Consider the following 17,958-nt stretch of genomic DNA (forward strand, 5'->3'; position numbering starts at 1 on the left):
GGGGACACACGGCTTGTGTATTGAATTCTGCGTGGGGACGGTGGCCTGCTGGATGGGGGTCGGGGAGGGGGGTACAAGCCAGCCACCAAGGAGGTAAAGTCACAGGTCCTGCCACTTAGGGTCCCAGTAATGGGGTGGGGGCTCACGTCCCCTGTCCCAGGACATGGCCCCTGGGGAGCACAGGGCACCAGCACCTGGTACTTGCCAAGGGGGTGGGACAGAGGATGTAGGTGGTTGTTTGGAAAGTGCCTGGGGGCAGGGGGGGAGGGGAATAAATAGAACAGAAGGTGGGAATGTGACCGTCCAGGCCCGAGGGGAAGTTGTCCTGCTGTCAGATGCCTGGGCAGCGACACAGAATCACAACAGGTGTTTGTCTCATCACAAGGGTGACCAGCAGCTTAGGTGCAAGCCTTTCTGTTCAGAGAACTCGCTCCCCTCGAGCGGGCAGGGCTAGTCTGTGGGCCTGGCCTTTCTCCCTTGTCCCCCTTCCCCACAGTGACCCAGCTGAGTGACCCTGCAGGGGCCCAAGCCAGGAAGTCTGGTCTGACTTCATGTGTCCAGGAGAAACGCCGCTTCTGTGTAGCCAGCAATACACGTCTATGCCAACGGGCTACCCCAGCCTCGGGGAGCTAGCGGCTAGGCACAGAATTCTTTCCAGGCAGATGTCACAACATGGTCACAGAGGAGAAACGAAAGCTAAGGAAGGCCCCACCCACACCACCGCCTCTCGGGGTTCTCCCCGGTTGTGCAAGGGGCAGTGACAAAGAGAATTTTCAGGAAAAGATAAAATCACAAACCCCTGCAGGCATAAGAGTGAGCATGTGCCAAAGACTGTATTTTACGGTGAGGGAACTGGGCACATGTTCTCAAGGTTTGAGAGAATGGGCAGGGCACCCGGCTGCCTCAGTCAAAACAGCATGAGAGTCTTGATCTCAGGGTCGTGAGTTTGAGTCCCACATTGGGTGTAGAGACGACTTAACGTTAAAAATAAATAAATAAAGGGTTCAGAGAATGGAAAAAACACACACTGCTGGGAGAGAGAGCCAGGGATGTTGAAACAGATGCTTTGTGGGGCAGGGAGTGGCTGGTTTTGCTTAGGGACTGGGGACAAGTTGCTCAGATGTCTCCCGGTGGTGATGGGGAGTCATGGCCAGGGAGGCTGTGCTGCAGACAGCACGTGGTTTTCTTGCTTTCTTTTTTCTCTTTCTTAATGTTTATTTTTATTTGAGAGAGAAAAAGAGACAGAGAGAGAGACAGAGAGAGAGAGAGAGAGAGCACGAGCAGGGGAGAAACACACAGAGAGAGAGTGTACGAGCTGAGGAGGGGAAGAGGAAGAGAGAGAGAGAATCCCAAGCAGGCTCTGTGCAGTCAGTGCAGAGCCTGACATGGGGCTTGAGCTCATGAACCATGAGATCATGACCTGAGCTGAAATCAAGGGTCAAGGGGCACCTGGGTGGCTCAGTTGGTGAAGCATCCGACATTGGCTCAGATCATGATCTCATGGTTCATGGGTTCGAGCCCCATGTCAGGCTCTGTGCTGATAGCTCAGAGTCTAGAGCCTGCTTTGGATTCTGTGTCTCCCTCTCTCTCTGCCCCTGCCCCACTCATGCTCTGTCTCTCTCTCTCTGTCAAAAATAAATAAACAAAAAATAAAGATAAAAAGAGTCAGGGGTGCCTGGGTGGCTCAGTCAGTTAAGCATCTAACTTTGGCTCAGGTCACAATCTCATGGTCCATGGGTTTGAACCCTGTGTTGGACTCTGTGCTGACAGCTCAGAGCCTGGAGCCTGCTTTGGATTCTGTGTGTCCCTCCCTCCCTCCCCTGCCTCTCTTACTCACTCTCTCAAAAGTAGATAAATAGACTGAAAAAAAAAAAAAAAGAGTCGGATGCTTAACCTACTGAGCCACCCAGGCGCCCCCTTTCTTTCTTTTTTTTTTTTATCGCGGTAAAAGATACATAACTTAAATATTTATCATTTTAATCATCCATGTGGATAATTCAGTGGCGTTACTTTTGCAGTGTTGTGCGGCCACTACCACTTTCTGCAGCCAGGATACTTTTCATCAGCCTGAACACAGCTCTGCCCATAACCATGAATTCTCTCCCTTTTCCCACAGCCCCTGGTAACCCCGAATCCCTCTGAATTTGCCTATTCCACTCAGGAAGGTGGAATCATACCCCCCCCCCTTTTTTTTTTTTACCAGTTTGGCTTATTTCACAGTTTTCAAGGTCCATCCATGTAACGGCGTAAGTCAAAACCTCGTTCCTTCTTAAGATGAAGTGATATTCCATTGTACGCATATACATCATTTATCTGTTTATCCGTCGATGGGCACACCGCTAGTTTGTCTTCTGCCTGCTGCAAATAAATGCTGCTGTGAACACGGTCATGCGGATGTCTGTACCGGTCCCTGCTTTTCATTCTTTTGGAGTGTGTATCAGGAGTGTAGACAGCTGGGTCATGTAGCATTTCTACGTTTAACTCTTTGAAAAACCCCTTGGGCATCATTTTATCTCCGTGCAGGAAGCCAAGGGGCAGTTGCCATTAAGTTGACCCTCCTTTGCAGGTGTCCCTTCTCACACCCAGTCCCTTCTGGAGAAGGCAAATACTCCTTTTTTTTTGGCATTAAAAATTTTTTATTTTAAGTTTATTTATTGTTTATTTTGAGAAAGAGAAAGAGAGAGAGAGAGAGCCAGAGAGGGGCAGAAAGAGAGGGAGAGAGAGAGACTCCCAGGCAGGATCCGCATAGTCAGCACGGAGTCAGATGTGGGGCTCGAACTCACAAACCCTGAGATCATGAACTGAGCCAAAATCAAGATTCGGAGGCTTAACTGACTGAGTCACCCAGGCGCCCCATGGCTTTAATACAGAGGGGAGCCCGGCTGGCTAAGCTCCTACAGGGTGCAACACTTGATCTCGGGGATCATGAGTTTGAGCCCCAAGTTGGGTGTAGGGATGACTTCAAATAAAATTTTTTTTAACGTTTATTTATTTATTTTTTTGGGGGACAGAGAGAAACAGAGAATGAACGGGGGAGGGGCAAAGAGAGAGGGAGACACAGAATCGGAAACAGGCTCCAGGCTCTGAGCCATCAGCCCAGAGCCTGATGCGGGGCTCGAACTCACGGACCGCGAGATCGTGACCTGGCTAAAGTCGGACGCTTAACCGACTGCGCCACCCAGGCGCCCCCAATTTTTTTTTTTAATACCAGGAAAGGGGAACCTAAGTGGCTCAGTCAGTTAAGCAACTGACTCTTGCTTTTGGCTCAGGTCTGGCTCTCACGGTTCGCGAGTTCCTTCGAGGCCCACGTTGGGCGCTGTGCTAACAGTGTGGAGCCTGCTTGGGATCCTCTGTCCCCGTCTACCTGTTTCCCGCCCACTGGCTCTCTATCTTTCTCTCTCAAAAATAATAAATAAATATTAAAAAGTAATAATAAAGACTTAACAGGGTCCCTAGGAGAGAGAGAATGAAAGATCCGACCCTGGCAGGTCACGGTCATGGCTGGAGTCCCGGTGTCTGCCTGGCGGTCTGTAAACGGATTGTGCTAACGCTCTCCCAGGGGGTTGGGGCTTTAGGAAGGGGTGACGTTGACCATCAGAAGCGGCTTCAAGGACGGTACAGCCTTTCTCAGGAGGTGCTGCACCGCCACCCTGTGGACGGTTTACAGCTGTTGCGTAGCTGCCCGGGCAGGGATTGTGCGGCACGGGTCCCTGCCCGCGGTGCCCAGATGGACCAGACGCTATGTCCAGACTGATGTCGCCTCCCTTGTTCCTAGAGAGGCTTGCATGGGCCTCGGCATGTCTGTGAAGGGGGCACGATAGGCCACCCCAAAACACGCCCCTTTGGCACAAGGATTGTTGTGAGAAACTGCAGAGACCAAAGCTCTGAAGACAGAGTAGAACTTGCCCTTTTGTGAGGGAAATTTACCTGGATCAGGGAAATCGTTTGTAAGGGTGTCTCCTACCCATACTCGGAAGAAAACCTGGAGCCCGGACGCATCCCTGGGAACCGAGAGGGGCCACCTGCCAGTCTGACTTTGTATTAGGCAGATCCCTGGTCCCGTGGAGGACGAGGGAACAAGGGAGCCCCGGGACCCTCCCCAGGCTGTAGGGAGATGGCCAGGGGACCAGCTGAAGCCCCCCAACTTTGATGGGGAGGAGCCTGCGGATTTCCCGTGTGGACGGAACGCACAGAGTTGGGGGGCTTGCATGGGACTTTGATGAGGCAGCGTGGTGTCCCCACAAAGGGCGTTGAGCTGGGTTCATGAGGGGTGGGGAGAGAGGGTCACATCCCCTGTAAAATGCGGGACTGTGTTTATTGCTGCTGCTTGTTGAGGGTCAACTGTGGGCAAGTCTGTTTGCAAATGCTCCAACCTGTCTGTGATGTGATGTCCTTTTTCCTCCAAGTTCACTTTATTAGACTTTGGACAACTACAAATTCTCTGTATTTCAGTCCCCCCCCCCCCCCAGAATCATGTATGTGTATATACACGTCTGTGCTTATCATACATTGTACTGATATAAAGAACGTGTAATGTACAATTTAGAAATAATAACAAAATGTGCAATCATCTTTATTGTAAGTTGCTGGTTCTCGCAGAATGCTTTTACTGATTTTTGCTGAAATCTTAGCCACCCACAGCTGCGATGCAACTGTGACTTGACAGATAGACTTGCCGTCTAATCTGCGAACTTCCTCAATACACTTATTATTGTTAAATCTAATGTGCAATCTGCTGGGAAATGACTTAAAAATTTTTTTTAATGTTTGTTTATTTTTGAGAGACAAAGTGTGTGTGTGCACGCAAGCAGGGGAGGGGCAGAGAGAGAGATACACACAGAATCCGAAGCAGACTCCAACCTCTGAGCTGACTGCCAGCATAGAGCCTGATGCGGGGCTCAAATTCATGAGCCATGAGATCATGACCTGAGCGGAAGTCAGACATTTAACCGACTGAGCCACCCAGGTGCCCCATGACTTTTTTTAAAAGTAGGTTTCATGCCCAGTGCGGAGCCCAACGCAGGGCTTGAACTCACGGCCCTGAGATCAAGATTTAAACTCATAACCCTGAGATCAAGACCTGGGTTGAGATCAAGAGTTGGCCGCTTAACCGAGTGAGTCACCCAGGTGCCCCCATTTCGAATCCCAATTTACACCAATTAACGGAAACCTCCTCCATCATCAGCATATTGGAACTCTACTCGCCCATCAATACATGAGCCGTTTCAATGCCAGATGGATGATAGTCTTCAAATATTTGAAGAGCATTAAAAAAATTTTTTTTAATGTTTATTTATTTTTGACAGAGAGAGAGAGAGAGAGAGAGAGAGAGAGACAGAGCATGAGCGGGGGAGGGGCAGAGAGGGAGACACAGAATCCCAAGCAGACTCCAGGCTCCGAGCCGTCAGCACAGAGCCCAATGCGGGGCTCTAACAGACCACGAGATCATGACCTGAGCCGGAGTTGGATGCTCAACCGACTGAGCCACCCAGGTGCCCCTAAAGAGTATTTTCTCAAGCTTGTATGTTACTCACAAGGTAACAGCTACTGACACGACAAGCTTTGACGTTTAATCTGTACTGTTACATTTCCCTACCATTTTTTTAAGTCTAGAAAATCAACAATACGGTGTTTGCCAGTTTCCACGGTGCAGACCCTCCTGCCACATTGGATTAGAAGCCATCGGCATCGGTCGCTGGGATTTAGGATGAGGCGCGGTGTCATATGTATGTTGTACAGATTCAACGGGTATAAAAGTCCGTTTATATTTTCCATAAAATAAAAGCAGTAAAATGCAGTAAGATAATTGCAAAGTGATGAGTTTGGGGCATTTGTCCCTTTTGTTTTTCCCATAATTTATTGAATGGTCAGGCAATTCCATTTTTAAGAATGGTATTAACAACTGGCTGGTAAAATTCTTGACAATTTAACAATCAGCTTATATCAACTTTTATCATAAGCTTAGCAGAGGCAAAGGATGCCATTCCTGGGATGTCTATTGTACCTTTGCTTGATTCCTGTTTTTTTAAAGTAATCTCTACGCCCAAGCTGGGGCTTGAACTTGTGACTCCGAGATCAAGAGTTGTGATCTCCCCTGACTGAGCCAGCCAGGTGCCGCTATTGTACCTTTGCTTTAAATATATCCCATCAGGCCTCAGAGCTGAACATTCAGTCCATTCAATTTTCAGGTGTGTGTCATATGCTCCAAATGACAAAACCCATCCTTATTGCCAAGTCAGTCACAATAGACTTCCTGTAAGGAAAAAAGGAAGGTTCTTTTCAAATCTATTCACATTTGCACTTGAATAGAAATCCAGTGCAAATTCTATTCGAATAAACGTGGCATATCATGGCTCCAGTTCTGAATGCTTACGTGGAGATGACAGGTAGATGGCCCACGGGCACACGTGCACAGGCGCTAAGCCTCACCAACCCTTGTCACCTGGAGGAACTCACATACTCTTGCTTCCCATTTCTTCCTCAAATCCTCTCGGCCCAGGAGTCTCCGGATTCTCCCCAAGGAGCCCTTACACTTTCTCCCTGTGCCGCTAGGCTAGGTTTGGCTCTGGACGCTCTTACACCCAAGGGCCATGTGTCCTTGTAACGCCAGGATGGCTACGTGATGCCTTTTCTCTGGTTGAGTGAGAGACACATCTTCATGAACCCCAGAGACACATGCACCCCGGTGGATGATGGCAACTCAGAGGGCATGGGCCACACTGTGTCTTCAGACCTGCTGCCCCTCTCTCTTGTTCTTAGTGGATTGCTGTGGCTCCCGGGGGGCCATGGATGGCCCAGTCCTTCCCTGCAGAGAGTCTGGCCTCACCTGCAGGGAAAGAGCTTATGCTCAAACCACAGGGCTGGGTGTGAACAGCCTGGCAGCACTCTGGCACAGGTGGGAGAGGTCATGGATGGCTTTGAGAGCAAGAAGACGCACGCCCTCCCCTTCTGGTTTGCTACCTAATGGCCACGTTGTCTTTCTTTCTGTACCTCTCTCCCTCCCTGCTTCCTTCTTCCCTCCCTCCCCCTCCCCCCCCCTTTTTTTTAAGTGAGCTCTAAACCCAATGTGGGGCTTGAACTCATGACCTTAAGATCAATAGTCACACGCTCTACTTGACAGAGCCAGCCAGGCGCCCTCCTGCCTGCCTCCCTCCCTTCCTTTTTGTATTAAACCACAATGTATCTTTGTGATATACCTTTACAACAGTTAAGAATGGGTACATTATCCTGTAAAATGCCTCTAAAATGAATTGTCTGTTTGAAAATTGCTAAACATTCTTTGAACTGCAGTCTAGCAAACATTTTGCAAAACTGGAAGGGTTTTTCTCATTTGGTAACATAATGAAGCCAAAAGAGAGGCGCCTGGGTGGCCCAGTCTGACTTTTTAAGCGTCTGACTTTGGCTCAGGTCATGATCTCACGGTTCGCTGGCTAGAGCCCTATGTCGGGCTGAGCTAACAGTGCCAAGCCCGCTTGGGACTCTTCCTCTCTCTCTGCCCCTCCCCTGCTTGAGCTGTCTCTCAAAATAAAGAAATAAACTTAAAAAAAAAAAAAAAGACCCGTCGGACGCCTACCCGGCTGAGCCACGCAGGAGGCCCTCCACCCATCTTCTGCGGGCTGTGCCTCCAGTGTTAATTCAGTTCTCAAGCGCTTTGCACTGCTTTTCTGGTCCGCTCCACCCGTGTGCCACCCAGGGTCCAGCGGGGGCCCGCGCAGTGTCTGGATCGTGTCCATTCCCTGCACGCGTAGCTCAGAGGGACCCAGGATTTCTTACGTGCATGGTAAGGATCTCCTTCTCCTGTCCGCTGCTCTGGGATGTCGCGCACAGAGCGGTTTCCAGCTCAGTGTCTCCTGGTGCGCCGGGCAGGAGCAGGTGGGTTGTGGTGTGTCCCTAAGCAGCCGCACACTTCCTGCAGCAGACGACCCAGCCTGTGGGTCACTCACCTGCGGGGTGCCCGAGGCAGGGTGGCCGGGGCACGAGCTCCATACCGTAGGGTCCCTGGCTAGAAGTTTCCGTTCTGTGGTTTTACCCATCTGTGTTTGTTCACACTTCCAGGATGTGGGCTCCCTAAACTCTCAGTCCCGCAGGCCGGGCAGAACTCCCCGCCCCCCCTTACCGCCACACGGGTCACCGTTAGGGTGATTTCTCTACCCATCTGTCTGCTCTTATCTACCCTAGGTCCTGGCTTGCTTTTATTCATTTATTTATTTATTTATTTATTTATTTATTTATATTTTGAGGGACAGACAGTGTGAGCGGGGGAGGGGCAGAGAGAGAGGGAGACACAGAATCTGAAGCAGGCTCCGGGCTCTGAGCTGTCAGCACAGAGCCTTGACGATATGATGAGAGCATGACCTGAGCGGAACCCAAGAGACACTTAAGCGACTGTGCCATCCAGGCGCCCTGTTCTGGCTTTTAAGTGAAAAGGTCATGGTCCCGACAGAAGGTAGACTATTTTGGAGGAATATTCATAGAATTTTGGTTGCTTTCTGTTTCCTGGAGCCTGGATAAAGTCGTGCGATGTAAGTGGATGGGATTACTGGGGGGAAGACAGGGAAAGCTCCTTGGGAGGCCCCCTCCCCCCCCCCCCCCAGCCACCCTGTCTTCCCTTGCCTTGACATCTCCAGCAGGAGTTTCATGGAGACTGGTGGCCCACTGCCTCCTGAAGCCTGGGAGGCGGCTTCACGACAGCAGAATGGCAGAGACGCTTAGTGCGGCCTGAGACCTGAGGGTGTCACCCAGTGTGGGCGACAGAGAGGAGAGCAGCAACACGTTCGCGGTGCTTCCAGGATCCTGGAAGTTAGGGAGGGACGGGCCGACGCCAGGACTCAGGATACAGCCACAGGGGCTGGAGGGGGGCATGGGGTCGAGGGTGGAGTGGGAACAAGAGACCACACTGGAATGCAGGCACCACAGCAGTGCAACCTAGACGCAGTGGTGCCAAGGCCTGTGGGTGGTCCTCATTGGGAATGCCCAGGGAAATGGGGGGTGGGGGAGGGGTCCCTCTGGGGAATGTCATGGGGGGGCTCGGGGGTCCTCAGAGGGAATACGGCGAGGGAGGAGGGCACAGCAGGCAGGGATCTGGGAGCCGGCCATGCGCACCGGAACGGAGCCCTGAACCTGCCCGGGGTCGCCCAGGGAGCAGGTGCACCGGCACAGGCAAAGCGCAGGGAGACCGCGCTGGGCACCGTGAGGTCCTGGAGACGGGAAGACGCGCAGGACCGGGGGCAGAAGCCGGGAAGGACGGGCAGGGAGGCGGAAGGAGAGGTGAGGGAGCTCTGGAAGGGGAGCACACGGCTCCCGCCTCGGGCTTGGAAGAGCACGGGGTTCGCGGAGCCAAGGTGGCCTGAGCGCGAGGACGGAGCCCGCCTGCGGAGTGTCTAGGACCGAGGCAGGCAGGGCTGAGGGGGTGTGGGTACCAATGAACAAGGTCAGGCGCAGTAGCCGGGGGCTTGGTACGCGGTAGCGGCAGCGATGCTCGCTCCCGTGCGTGCGCGTGAGTGTGCACGCGCGCGCGCTCACGGCCGCGACCCGTCGGCCGGCTGCGGGGCGCGGAGCCTCGTGGGGCTGCGGGAGAGTCGGAACAGGGCCGGGATGGACTGCGTGCAAGCTTCCTCAGGCTGCCTCTCCCCTCCCAGGGAAGCGCGGAGCCTCCGTGTGTGCACCCGGAGAATGGCCCGTCACACCTGCCCCCTGCCTCCTGCCTCCTTTGCAGGTTTGTGAGCACCCCAGGGGATGCATGCAGACGTATTTTGGAAATTCCAAGACTCGGGACACACAAGACCGGTGACACAGAAACGACCGACTTGTTCCCTCCCACTTGGGAGGCTCTCCTTATTTCCAGCCCTTTACCGCCCTCACCCGGACACTGGGAGAGCGGTGATCCTGGGTCTCTTGCCACTTTGGATTTGGATTTGGAGTTCGTTCTGTTGTGCTGCCCTCTGCTCCCTAATTGGAATTAGACTCTCTGGCCTCAGTGTAAACAGAAATTGCCTTTCACGGTTTCACCTGGAGAAATGCCACCCAAGGCCAACTGATGGAGGTCTCCGATCGGCCAGAGGGGACTAAGAGGAGAATTCTGCTCAGTGCCCTGAGATTTGAGGTCATAGGTCTGGGCAACTTTTTCGTCAATATTGTTGGTAGATTTCTGAGGATTTCTTGTTAATTTTCTTAGGTCACTGGACACCAGATAACGTTAGAAGGTGAAAACCACATGTTCCTATCAATTTATTGTCTTTTGAACAAATCTCCTTCAGATACAGGGTGGACTGGTTTTCCGTTAGGGCAAGAAGAGAAACTCATTCAGATTCATGAGAAATAATTGAAATTAGCAAGATAGAATTTTGATACCAGAGAGAAGTAAGTCATTTAAATTACCCACAAAGTTATTATTTTTTTAAGGTTTAGAAATTACAATTAAATAAGAAACAATGGGGGTTATGAAAGTCCTTGAAACAAGGAAACTTTCTAATTGCAGCTTGTCCCTAATTTTAATCAAGCTTTTTCAGGGACACAAAGAGGCAATTTTACCTGAAAATCCTGAATAATTTACATTAGAACTTTCAAACTACATTACCATAACCTTTCAAAGGGACCAGCCAACTGTGTGTGTATGATAATCTCCTACATTCAAGTTCAGGTGCAGTCAGCAGTGTTGGACTGGAGCCAGCTGGGAAAGAGGTGGGGGTGGTTTTCAGCCCTCTGTCCTTCTTGCCCTTTCTGTTCTGGACTCAGCTCTCCTTCCCTGGCTTCCTATCCACCTGGACAAGAAATCAAACCTTAATTAGAAAGATCATGCTGAGTGCTGGTGGGTTGAAGGGCTGGGGAGGGAGTGGCAAAGAGCAGCCACTGGGGGCAAGTGTAACCACTGAGAAGACCAGGCATCATTTTTAAAAAATGTTTATTTATTTATTTTGAGAGAGAGAGAGATACAGAGTGAGCAGGGGAGGGAGAGAGAGAGAGAGAGAGAGAGAGAGAGAGAGAGAGAGAGAATCCCAAGCAGGCTCTACACTGTTAGTGTGGAACCTGACATGGTGGTGGAACTGACAAACTGTGAGATCATGACCCGAGCTGAAATCAGGAGGCGCTTAACCGACTGAGCCCCCCAGGTGCCCTGCAGGCATCATTTTTATAAACCAATATGAAAGGTCTTACAACAAAGGGCTGGTGGATATGTCATTGGGGTCTGCAGTGATTAGTGCCTGTGGCCCACGGCCTGCCCCTGCACGGCCCATTCATGACACCGTGTCAACACGGTGTGCCTAGTTCTCCTCTGGGGAAACTTCAACCTGAGAAATAACCAGGGAGTTTCATTCTCAGGATCCTTTGTATAACAAAGACCTTTCTGGCAACCTGTGGCTTCCTCGGTGTATTCCAGGGTCAGAGAATCTCCTGGATCTGGGTAAGGTGCAAGCATTGACCTTGAAGTCCTGAGCCAGCCTCCTCACCTGCAGGTACACAGAGGCAAATTCAGCTCCCGGCTCCACCCTGCTCTGCAAACCCTCTGTATTCATTTCCTGGGGTGGCCGGAACAAGACACCCCAGGCTGGGGGGCTCGCGGTGATGGACACTGGAAATCCAAGATCGAGATGTGGGCCAGGATGGCTTCTTCCTGGAGTGTAGATGGCTGCCTCCTCGCTGTGTTCCCATGGACTTTCCTCTGAGCATGCATGTAAAGGAAGGTGCCCCTTCCTCTCCTTAGAAGGATGTCAGTCCTATGGATCAACTTCCCCCACCCCAGCCCAGGACTGCATTCACTTTAATTACCTCCCGGGAGGCCCCATCCCCAAATACAGTCACACTGGGTTTTAGGGCTTCAACATGGGAATTTGGGGTGCACAACTGAGTCCATAACTTTTTCTTCCTCGACTCTCCTTATGATGCAGGTTTCATGGCAAACTTCCCATTTCCTGATGACTCTTGGAGCTGCTCTTGTGCGTTGTAAGCAGAGGGGCTGATGAGCCTGGTCTCACGGTTTTCCCCTCTATTTTTTTTAAAAGCTCTATTTATTTAAGTAATCTCTACACCCCACGTGGGACTTGAACTCAAGACCCCAAGATCGAGAGTAGCACGTTCTTCTGACCGAGCCAGCCAGGCGCCCCATGGTTTTTCCCTCTGATTGTGACATTTGAACCTTTATGCTTCTGTCTGTGGGTCTCGTCCACTGAATGGAGGGAGGTGGGACAGGTGGCCATCCGGGCAACGGGCTGGCATCAGGCCGTGGGCAAGAACTCAGTGGACCTTGGCAAAGGGGACTCTGGGAGCAGGCAGCACGCAGGACCCCCAAGCAGCCACTTTTGAGACTCCTGTTTCTGCCAGGAGCTGGGTTGGGTGCTTTCTCGTGGTTCAGCTGTGGTGGTCACTTCATGTGCTGATTGGAACCCTAAGGCCATGGCCTGCCAGAGTCACGCAGCTGAGGAACCACAGCCAGGCTGGGAATTCCTGCTTGGCTGATTTCAGCACCAGAATTTCCCTTGGAAATCCAGCCAGCGCCGGGCACCCCCATCCTTATAACCGAATCAAAGTGAGTTTGCTCCTTGGTGAGTCACAAACTGCACCGGGCTGCATTGTCACAAGAGGAATACTGTTATTTGCAGCAAATGAGGAGACTGCAGGGAGTGGCTTCCAAAGCCACGAGTTCCCCCCGAGTGAGGGCGGATGGGTTCCTTTTGTTAATGGTTAGATGAATATTTGTCCCCTACAGCCGCCCACGCATGCGCCTCGTGTGCGTGAGATCATGACCTGAGCCGAAGTCAAGAGTCAGATGTTTAACCGACTGAGCCCCCCAGGCACCCCTAGCCACTTGTGCCTCCTCAGTGAAAGAGAGAGAGAGAGGAGAGGGAGAGAGAGAGAGAGGGAGACACTCTCTTCCCCATGACGACAGGCTGGGCTCAAACCGGGTGCAGTCATTGCCCTGGGAGCTGGTTTTATGGAGCACTGGGCAGGCTCCCTATCTGTCAGGGTCAATGAAGATAATAGAAATCAGGTTGAGCAATAAAGACAGGACATTTAATGTGGGGAACTCATGCATGCGTCAGAAGAGCTGGCCTGGTGGCAGCAGGAAGCTGGTGTGTCCCATGCTGGTAGGGGCGGGATTGTTGGAGCGCCACCCCCCCAACACCTATAAGAGCCACCGCCCCAGCAGGGAGGGGGAGTCAGGAAGGGGAAGGTGGGGGGCGAGCTTCCAGAGAGAACTCTGCACTTTGGCTGCTGTATCCTGCAAATGCCCTCACCGTGGCTCAGCACAGGGACATTTGTCTCCTGCCCACGGAGCATCCTTGTTCAAGGGGCTTCTCCACCCACGTGTGGGGGCCCAGGGTCCAGGCTCCTTCCATCTTTTGGAAAGATGGAAGTGGAAAGAGAAGTGCCAATGCCCCCACTGGGGAGGTCCTGTGGGGACCCCACCTCTTAGCAGCTACTCAACTCTGTGCAAGGGGGTGCCATGCAGGACAGTGACTGTCCCTGTGTCACCTAATTCCCTAGTTCACAGAACTAAAGCTTACGCTTCATCCTCCTGTCCCCCAACCAACCCTTTTTTACTGCCATTATATTATTATCAACACCTTACAGCTTCTTCAGGGCACTTTGGGATCCAAGGGAAGGGAAGGGATGGAGGTGGGTCAGTGGGTCAGAGCCATGGCTGTGTTGTTGGTTCACACCCTCGGGAGCATCCCGGAAACCTGCCTGTGCACGGAGGGCACGGAGAGACAGACAGACGGACAACTGCAGTGGCTACTTCAGATGGGTGGGTAGCAGGTGTCTGGAGCGAGGGGGCATACACCCGAGGCTTGTCTTGGGTGCTGCAAGGTGGAGAGGTCTCCACTCTTCCCCCAAATCTTAGAGCTTCTAAAGAGGCCTTAGGGGAGCTCAGTCAGTCCCGTGCACCTTACAGATGGTGTCAGCACCAAGTCACTGGGGGCTGAGTCCTGGGGGCAGCGTCTGGGAGCTGGGGGGGCGGGGGGATGGATGGGGAGGCTGGTGGGGAGGAGTTTCCAGATGCCAGAGTCCAGCTCCCCCGGGTCAGCGGGGGTCACGTCCTCCGGATGACCTCCTCCAACGAGCTGGGGGTCAGGTCGTAACCTCTGTGTGCACCTGTGTGTGCCCCACCCCGTGTTTTCGGGGAGCAAGAAGGGCAGGAGTGGACCGCATGAGCCTATCCCAGCAGGTAAGATAAGCCTGAACCGCTGGGGAGGAGACCTTGGCTGCGGCTCCTTCACAAAGCAGGTGACAGCAGTGGGAAGAGTGAACGTGGTCAGGACTGTCAGGCTCCAAGTGCAGACCCGTCCGGGGTGCCGTGTGGTGAGGCTGTTGTGAGCCTGCCTGTGAGCTGGCAAGAGACGGGTGCTGAAATTGACTTAAAAAATCCTTTCTCGGGGCGCCTGGGGGCTTGTTGGGCGTCAGACGTCGGCTAGGTCATGATCTCATGATTCATAGGTTTGAGCCCCATGTCGGGGTCTCTGCTATCAGCACAGAACCTGCCTGGGATCCTCTGTCTCCCTCTCTTTCTGCCCCTCCCCCACTCGTGCGTGCGCTTTCTCAAAAAATAAAAAAAAACATAAAAAAATAAAATGATGTTCTTTTAAAAAAATAGGCTTCTGGGATAATTGAGTCAATCCCTTTGCTGAAGCCTGCACCCCTGTTTCCTGTTGCAAAAGCCACTGATGGAGCGTTCTCAGCTTGTGAAAATTGCTTTATGAAACGGAGGACCACAAGAGTCGGCTTGCCTCTCACCCCTGTGACCACAACGGGGGCAACAGGAACCGGGAGCCTGGGCTTGGGGACGATGGGGCAAGCGCAGGCCAGCTGAATCCCGCATGCCCGTTAGAAAGACAAGGTGTGCAAGAGTCAGCCCGGGGCCCGGGGGGACCCGCAGACTTGCTGATTCCTGCCTCCTGCTCCTCGAGGCTGCCAGAGAGGCGCTTTGCCAAGGGCCCCCTTCACGGGGCAGCGGTGATGAAGGACAGACGGGGGAGGGGCTGGCCTTTGTTGTCTCACTGTTTGAGGTTTTGGGGTGATGGTGGGGTTGAGAGCTGACGGTCTTGAGATGTCTTTGGTGCAAAAAGGTGATTTTATTAAAGCACGGGGACAGGACCCGAGGGCAGAGAGAGCTGTGCTGGGCTTGGGAGGAGAGACTGGTTCTATACTGTGGAGTTGAGGGAGGGAAAGGCAAAGGGAGGCCTCCAGAAGGACTTTGATGTGCTAGAGAGGACCCAGGGGATCCTGGAGGCCCCCCACCCCCACCCCACTGTCTAGCTATGGCTGTTTTCCCTCTAGGAAGGCAACATGACTTGGGCAGTGGTTTCTGGACAAACGTGCTGCTCTGTACTTGCCTCGAGTATCTGTCAATGGGCTGCAGGTTATGAGGGCATTTAATGTTACCTGCCATTTCCTTCTGCCTGTGTTCCCCACATCACTACGGAGGGGAGGGTGATGCTGGGGTTCCGGGAATGAGTTTGTAGGTTTCCGTGGCTGAAGCTATGGGTAAGATTGCCTTTTTCTTGTAACTTTTTGTAATTTTTTGTAATTTTGTAATTTTTCTTGTAATTTACTAAGATATTTGCAAACTGATGGAGACTGCAGGACTGTGGTCTCTTATCAGTTAACTGTTTTCTTTCTTTTCCTTTGTTCTTGGGCAGCCAGAGTGCCTGAGGAATGTCACACACATCCCCCCTGGGGGGTGGGGGTGCTGGCTTGTGCTTTCCCTCTGCTTGCCTAAGGTTCCCTCATCATTTCCGCGCCACCCAGGGTTTATGTACAGGCCCTGGGGTTGGGGGAGGCTGATCAGACCCCTGCTCTGCCTGCTGTAGGAAGCATGGGCCCCTTGGGAGAAAAGGGCGAAGTGAGGGGTCACGGAGGAGGACGCACAGGGGCACAGCCGACCTTGAACTTAACCACCCCTCTACTGTCCCCTGGGGAACACCAGTACTGCTCTCCATCTCTTTCCCCCGGATTCTCTGCCAAGGGACCTCCAAAAATGTCCTGGCTAGTTCTGTGATAGCTGGTGCCAGGGGAGGGGAGGACTCATTCTACTGAATTCACATCAGGACTGGGGGGCCGCGTCACCTCCAGCACTGCCTCCCGCCCGCTGTCATCAGTGGTGTGCGCTCTTGGAAACCGTGCGCGGGAAAGGGCCCCGGGGGCCGCCTCCGGTAACCCAACCCTCCCAGAATGCAGGGCCGCCCGTGAAAAGGCAAGATTTCTCAACAGACGCAGAACAAGAGGGACATTTGATGCCTGCCGTGTGCAGCCACTAGTAATCTGTCTTGCCTCACTTTTGTTGGGATTGACTAATGCTGCCCAGCCTTCCCCCAGCCCCACAGATATAAGCCTGGGCTCCGGCTGGCTTCCTGACCGTGAGCGGGCATGGGGCCGGCTGGGCGCCAGTTCGGAGCCCTGATCTGGAAGAACTGGCTTTGCAGACTCAGGCACCCGGTGAGTGCGTGCGGGGCACGCTTCCCAAGGGTCCCGGGGAAGGGAAGAGTGCGGTGTGAGGACGGAGGGTCCGGGGTGGGGGGCCTGGCGGGCCTGGCGGGCCTGCCCCGCTCTGCAGGGAAGTGTGGGAGGGGGGCTGGGTCTCTGGAAGTCAGAACCTGCCCTCAGGGCCAAAATAGCTGAACGGTCACAACCGGCATGAAATCCAGGGGGGGATGAGATCCAGGCTGCGCCCATCTGGTGTGAAAAGGGCTAGCTTAGAACCGCCCCCCCCCCCCCAAAATATAAAGATGTAATTTGAACTGTAATCAGTGTTTCAGGGCATCAGCTCTAAAAATGAAACTGCACATCCCCCTGGTTGAGGGGACAAGGCATGCATAGTATGTTACGGATGCGACCCCACGGCGGGAGGCAGCGGTGTCTGTCGCCAGAGCGGGCCTGACACGTCCACTTGGGGCAATTCGATATCACACCTTGAGCCTAATTCTCATCTCTTGGGAACATCGCAAGGCGCCTGAGTAGATTGGAATTGCTCAAACCAGGCTTGTGTTAGTGTTACACAAATAGCCTGTAAGTGTGCGGTTTAACGGAGCAGAAATCACCGGCTTATTAGGATGATGACCTCGCCTTTATTTGTAACGCTGCCAGATTGAAATGAACAGCGTCTCAGTGTCGTTTTCAGCAGACGTAGATCGGCCGTCACAGGGTTTCCGATTCTAAGGTCCACACTGAGCACACGGGGTATCCCTGCTGACGCATTGTTCTGTTTGAAGCCATTCAGTAACTGACATTGAATTTCATTTTGCTGACTTCTCATATCCGGAATATTCCTTCTTTCTCAAAATAGGGTAAATGTCGAAAAAGATGCGTTCTTTCTCATGCAAAGACCTTCAGGATTTAACGACTTCAGTTGGAAATTTGATTGCACAAGTTATTTATGTTTTTAAGTTTATGTATTCACTCTGAGAATAATAAGTTGGGGGAGAGGCAGAGAGAGAGAGAGAGAGAGAGAGAGAGAGAGAGAATCCCAAGCAGGCTCTGCACTGTCAGCACAAAGCCCGATGCGGGGCTCGAACTCACAAACCGTGAGATCGTGACCTGAACCGAGGTCAGACATTCAACCGACTGAGCCACCCAGGCACCCCTGACAAGTTTTAAGATCAGGAGCTAACAAGGAGGCTTCTGCTCTTAACTGATTGTTAGTGCCTTAGTGTTTTTCAGTTCATGAACATCATATTATAATGACATCATTATATCATGTATATCATTATATAATATAATCATATTGACTTTGTAAGTCAAAAGTCGAATTTTACTGACATAGAGGTTTTGAGGAACGGAGCCCATTTTCCTGCGGAAGAAATGTCACAGGTGGAAGTTAGTTTCTCAGGCTCTTTGTCGGCTCAGGGAGGCCGTTTCCAGGATAGTCTAGCCTGTAATGTCAGTTTATACCTAGTCACGGTGACATTCAGATAGACATTCTTCACTCACTCATTCATTTGATGTCGACTCACTGAAGTGTGGTCC

At 52.3% G+C, this 17,958-nt stretch overlaps 1 protein-coding gene across 1 annotated transcript in view; it reads left to right on the top strand.

Annotated features, from left to right (window-relative positions):
• Nucleotides 1–15,022: 15,022 nt before the first annotated feature.
• Nucleotides 15,023–17,958, top strand: part of ABCA13 (ATP binding cassette subfamily A member 13) — a 396,806-nt gene continuing 393,870 nt past the window's right edge. The window contains exon 1 of the mRNA XM_045052108.1: nt 15,023–16,431. Coding sequence (XP_044908043.1) covers nt 16,363–16,431 — 69 coding nt within the window. The 5' untranslated portion in view covers nt 15,023–16,362. The remainder of the gene's footprint in view (nt 16,432–17,958) is intronic.

The sequence above is a fragment of the Felis catus genome, chromosome A2, assembly GCF_018350175.1.
Source record: "Felis catus isolate Fca126 chromosome A2, F.catus_Fca126_mat1.0, whole genome shotgun sequence".
NCBI lineage: Eukaryota > Metazoa > Chordata > Mammalia > Carnivora > Felidae > Felis > Felis catus.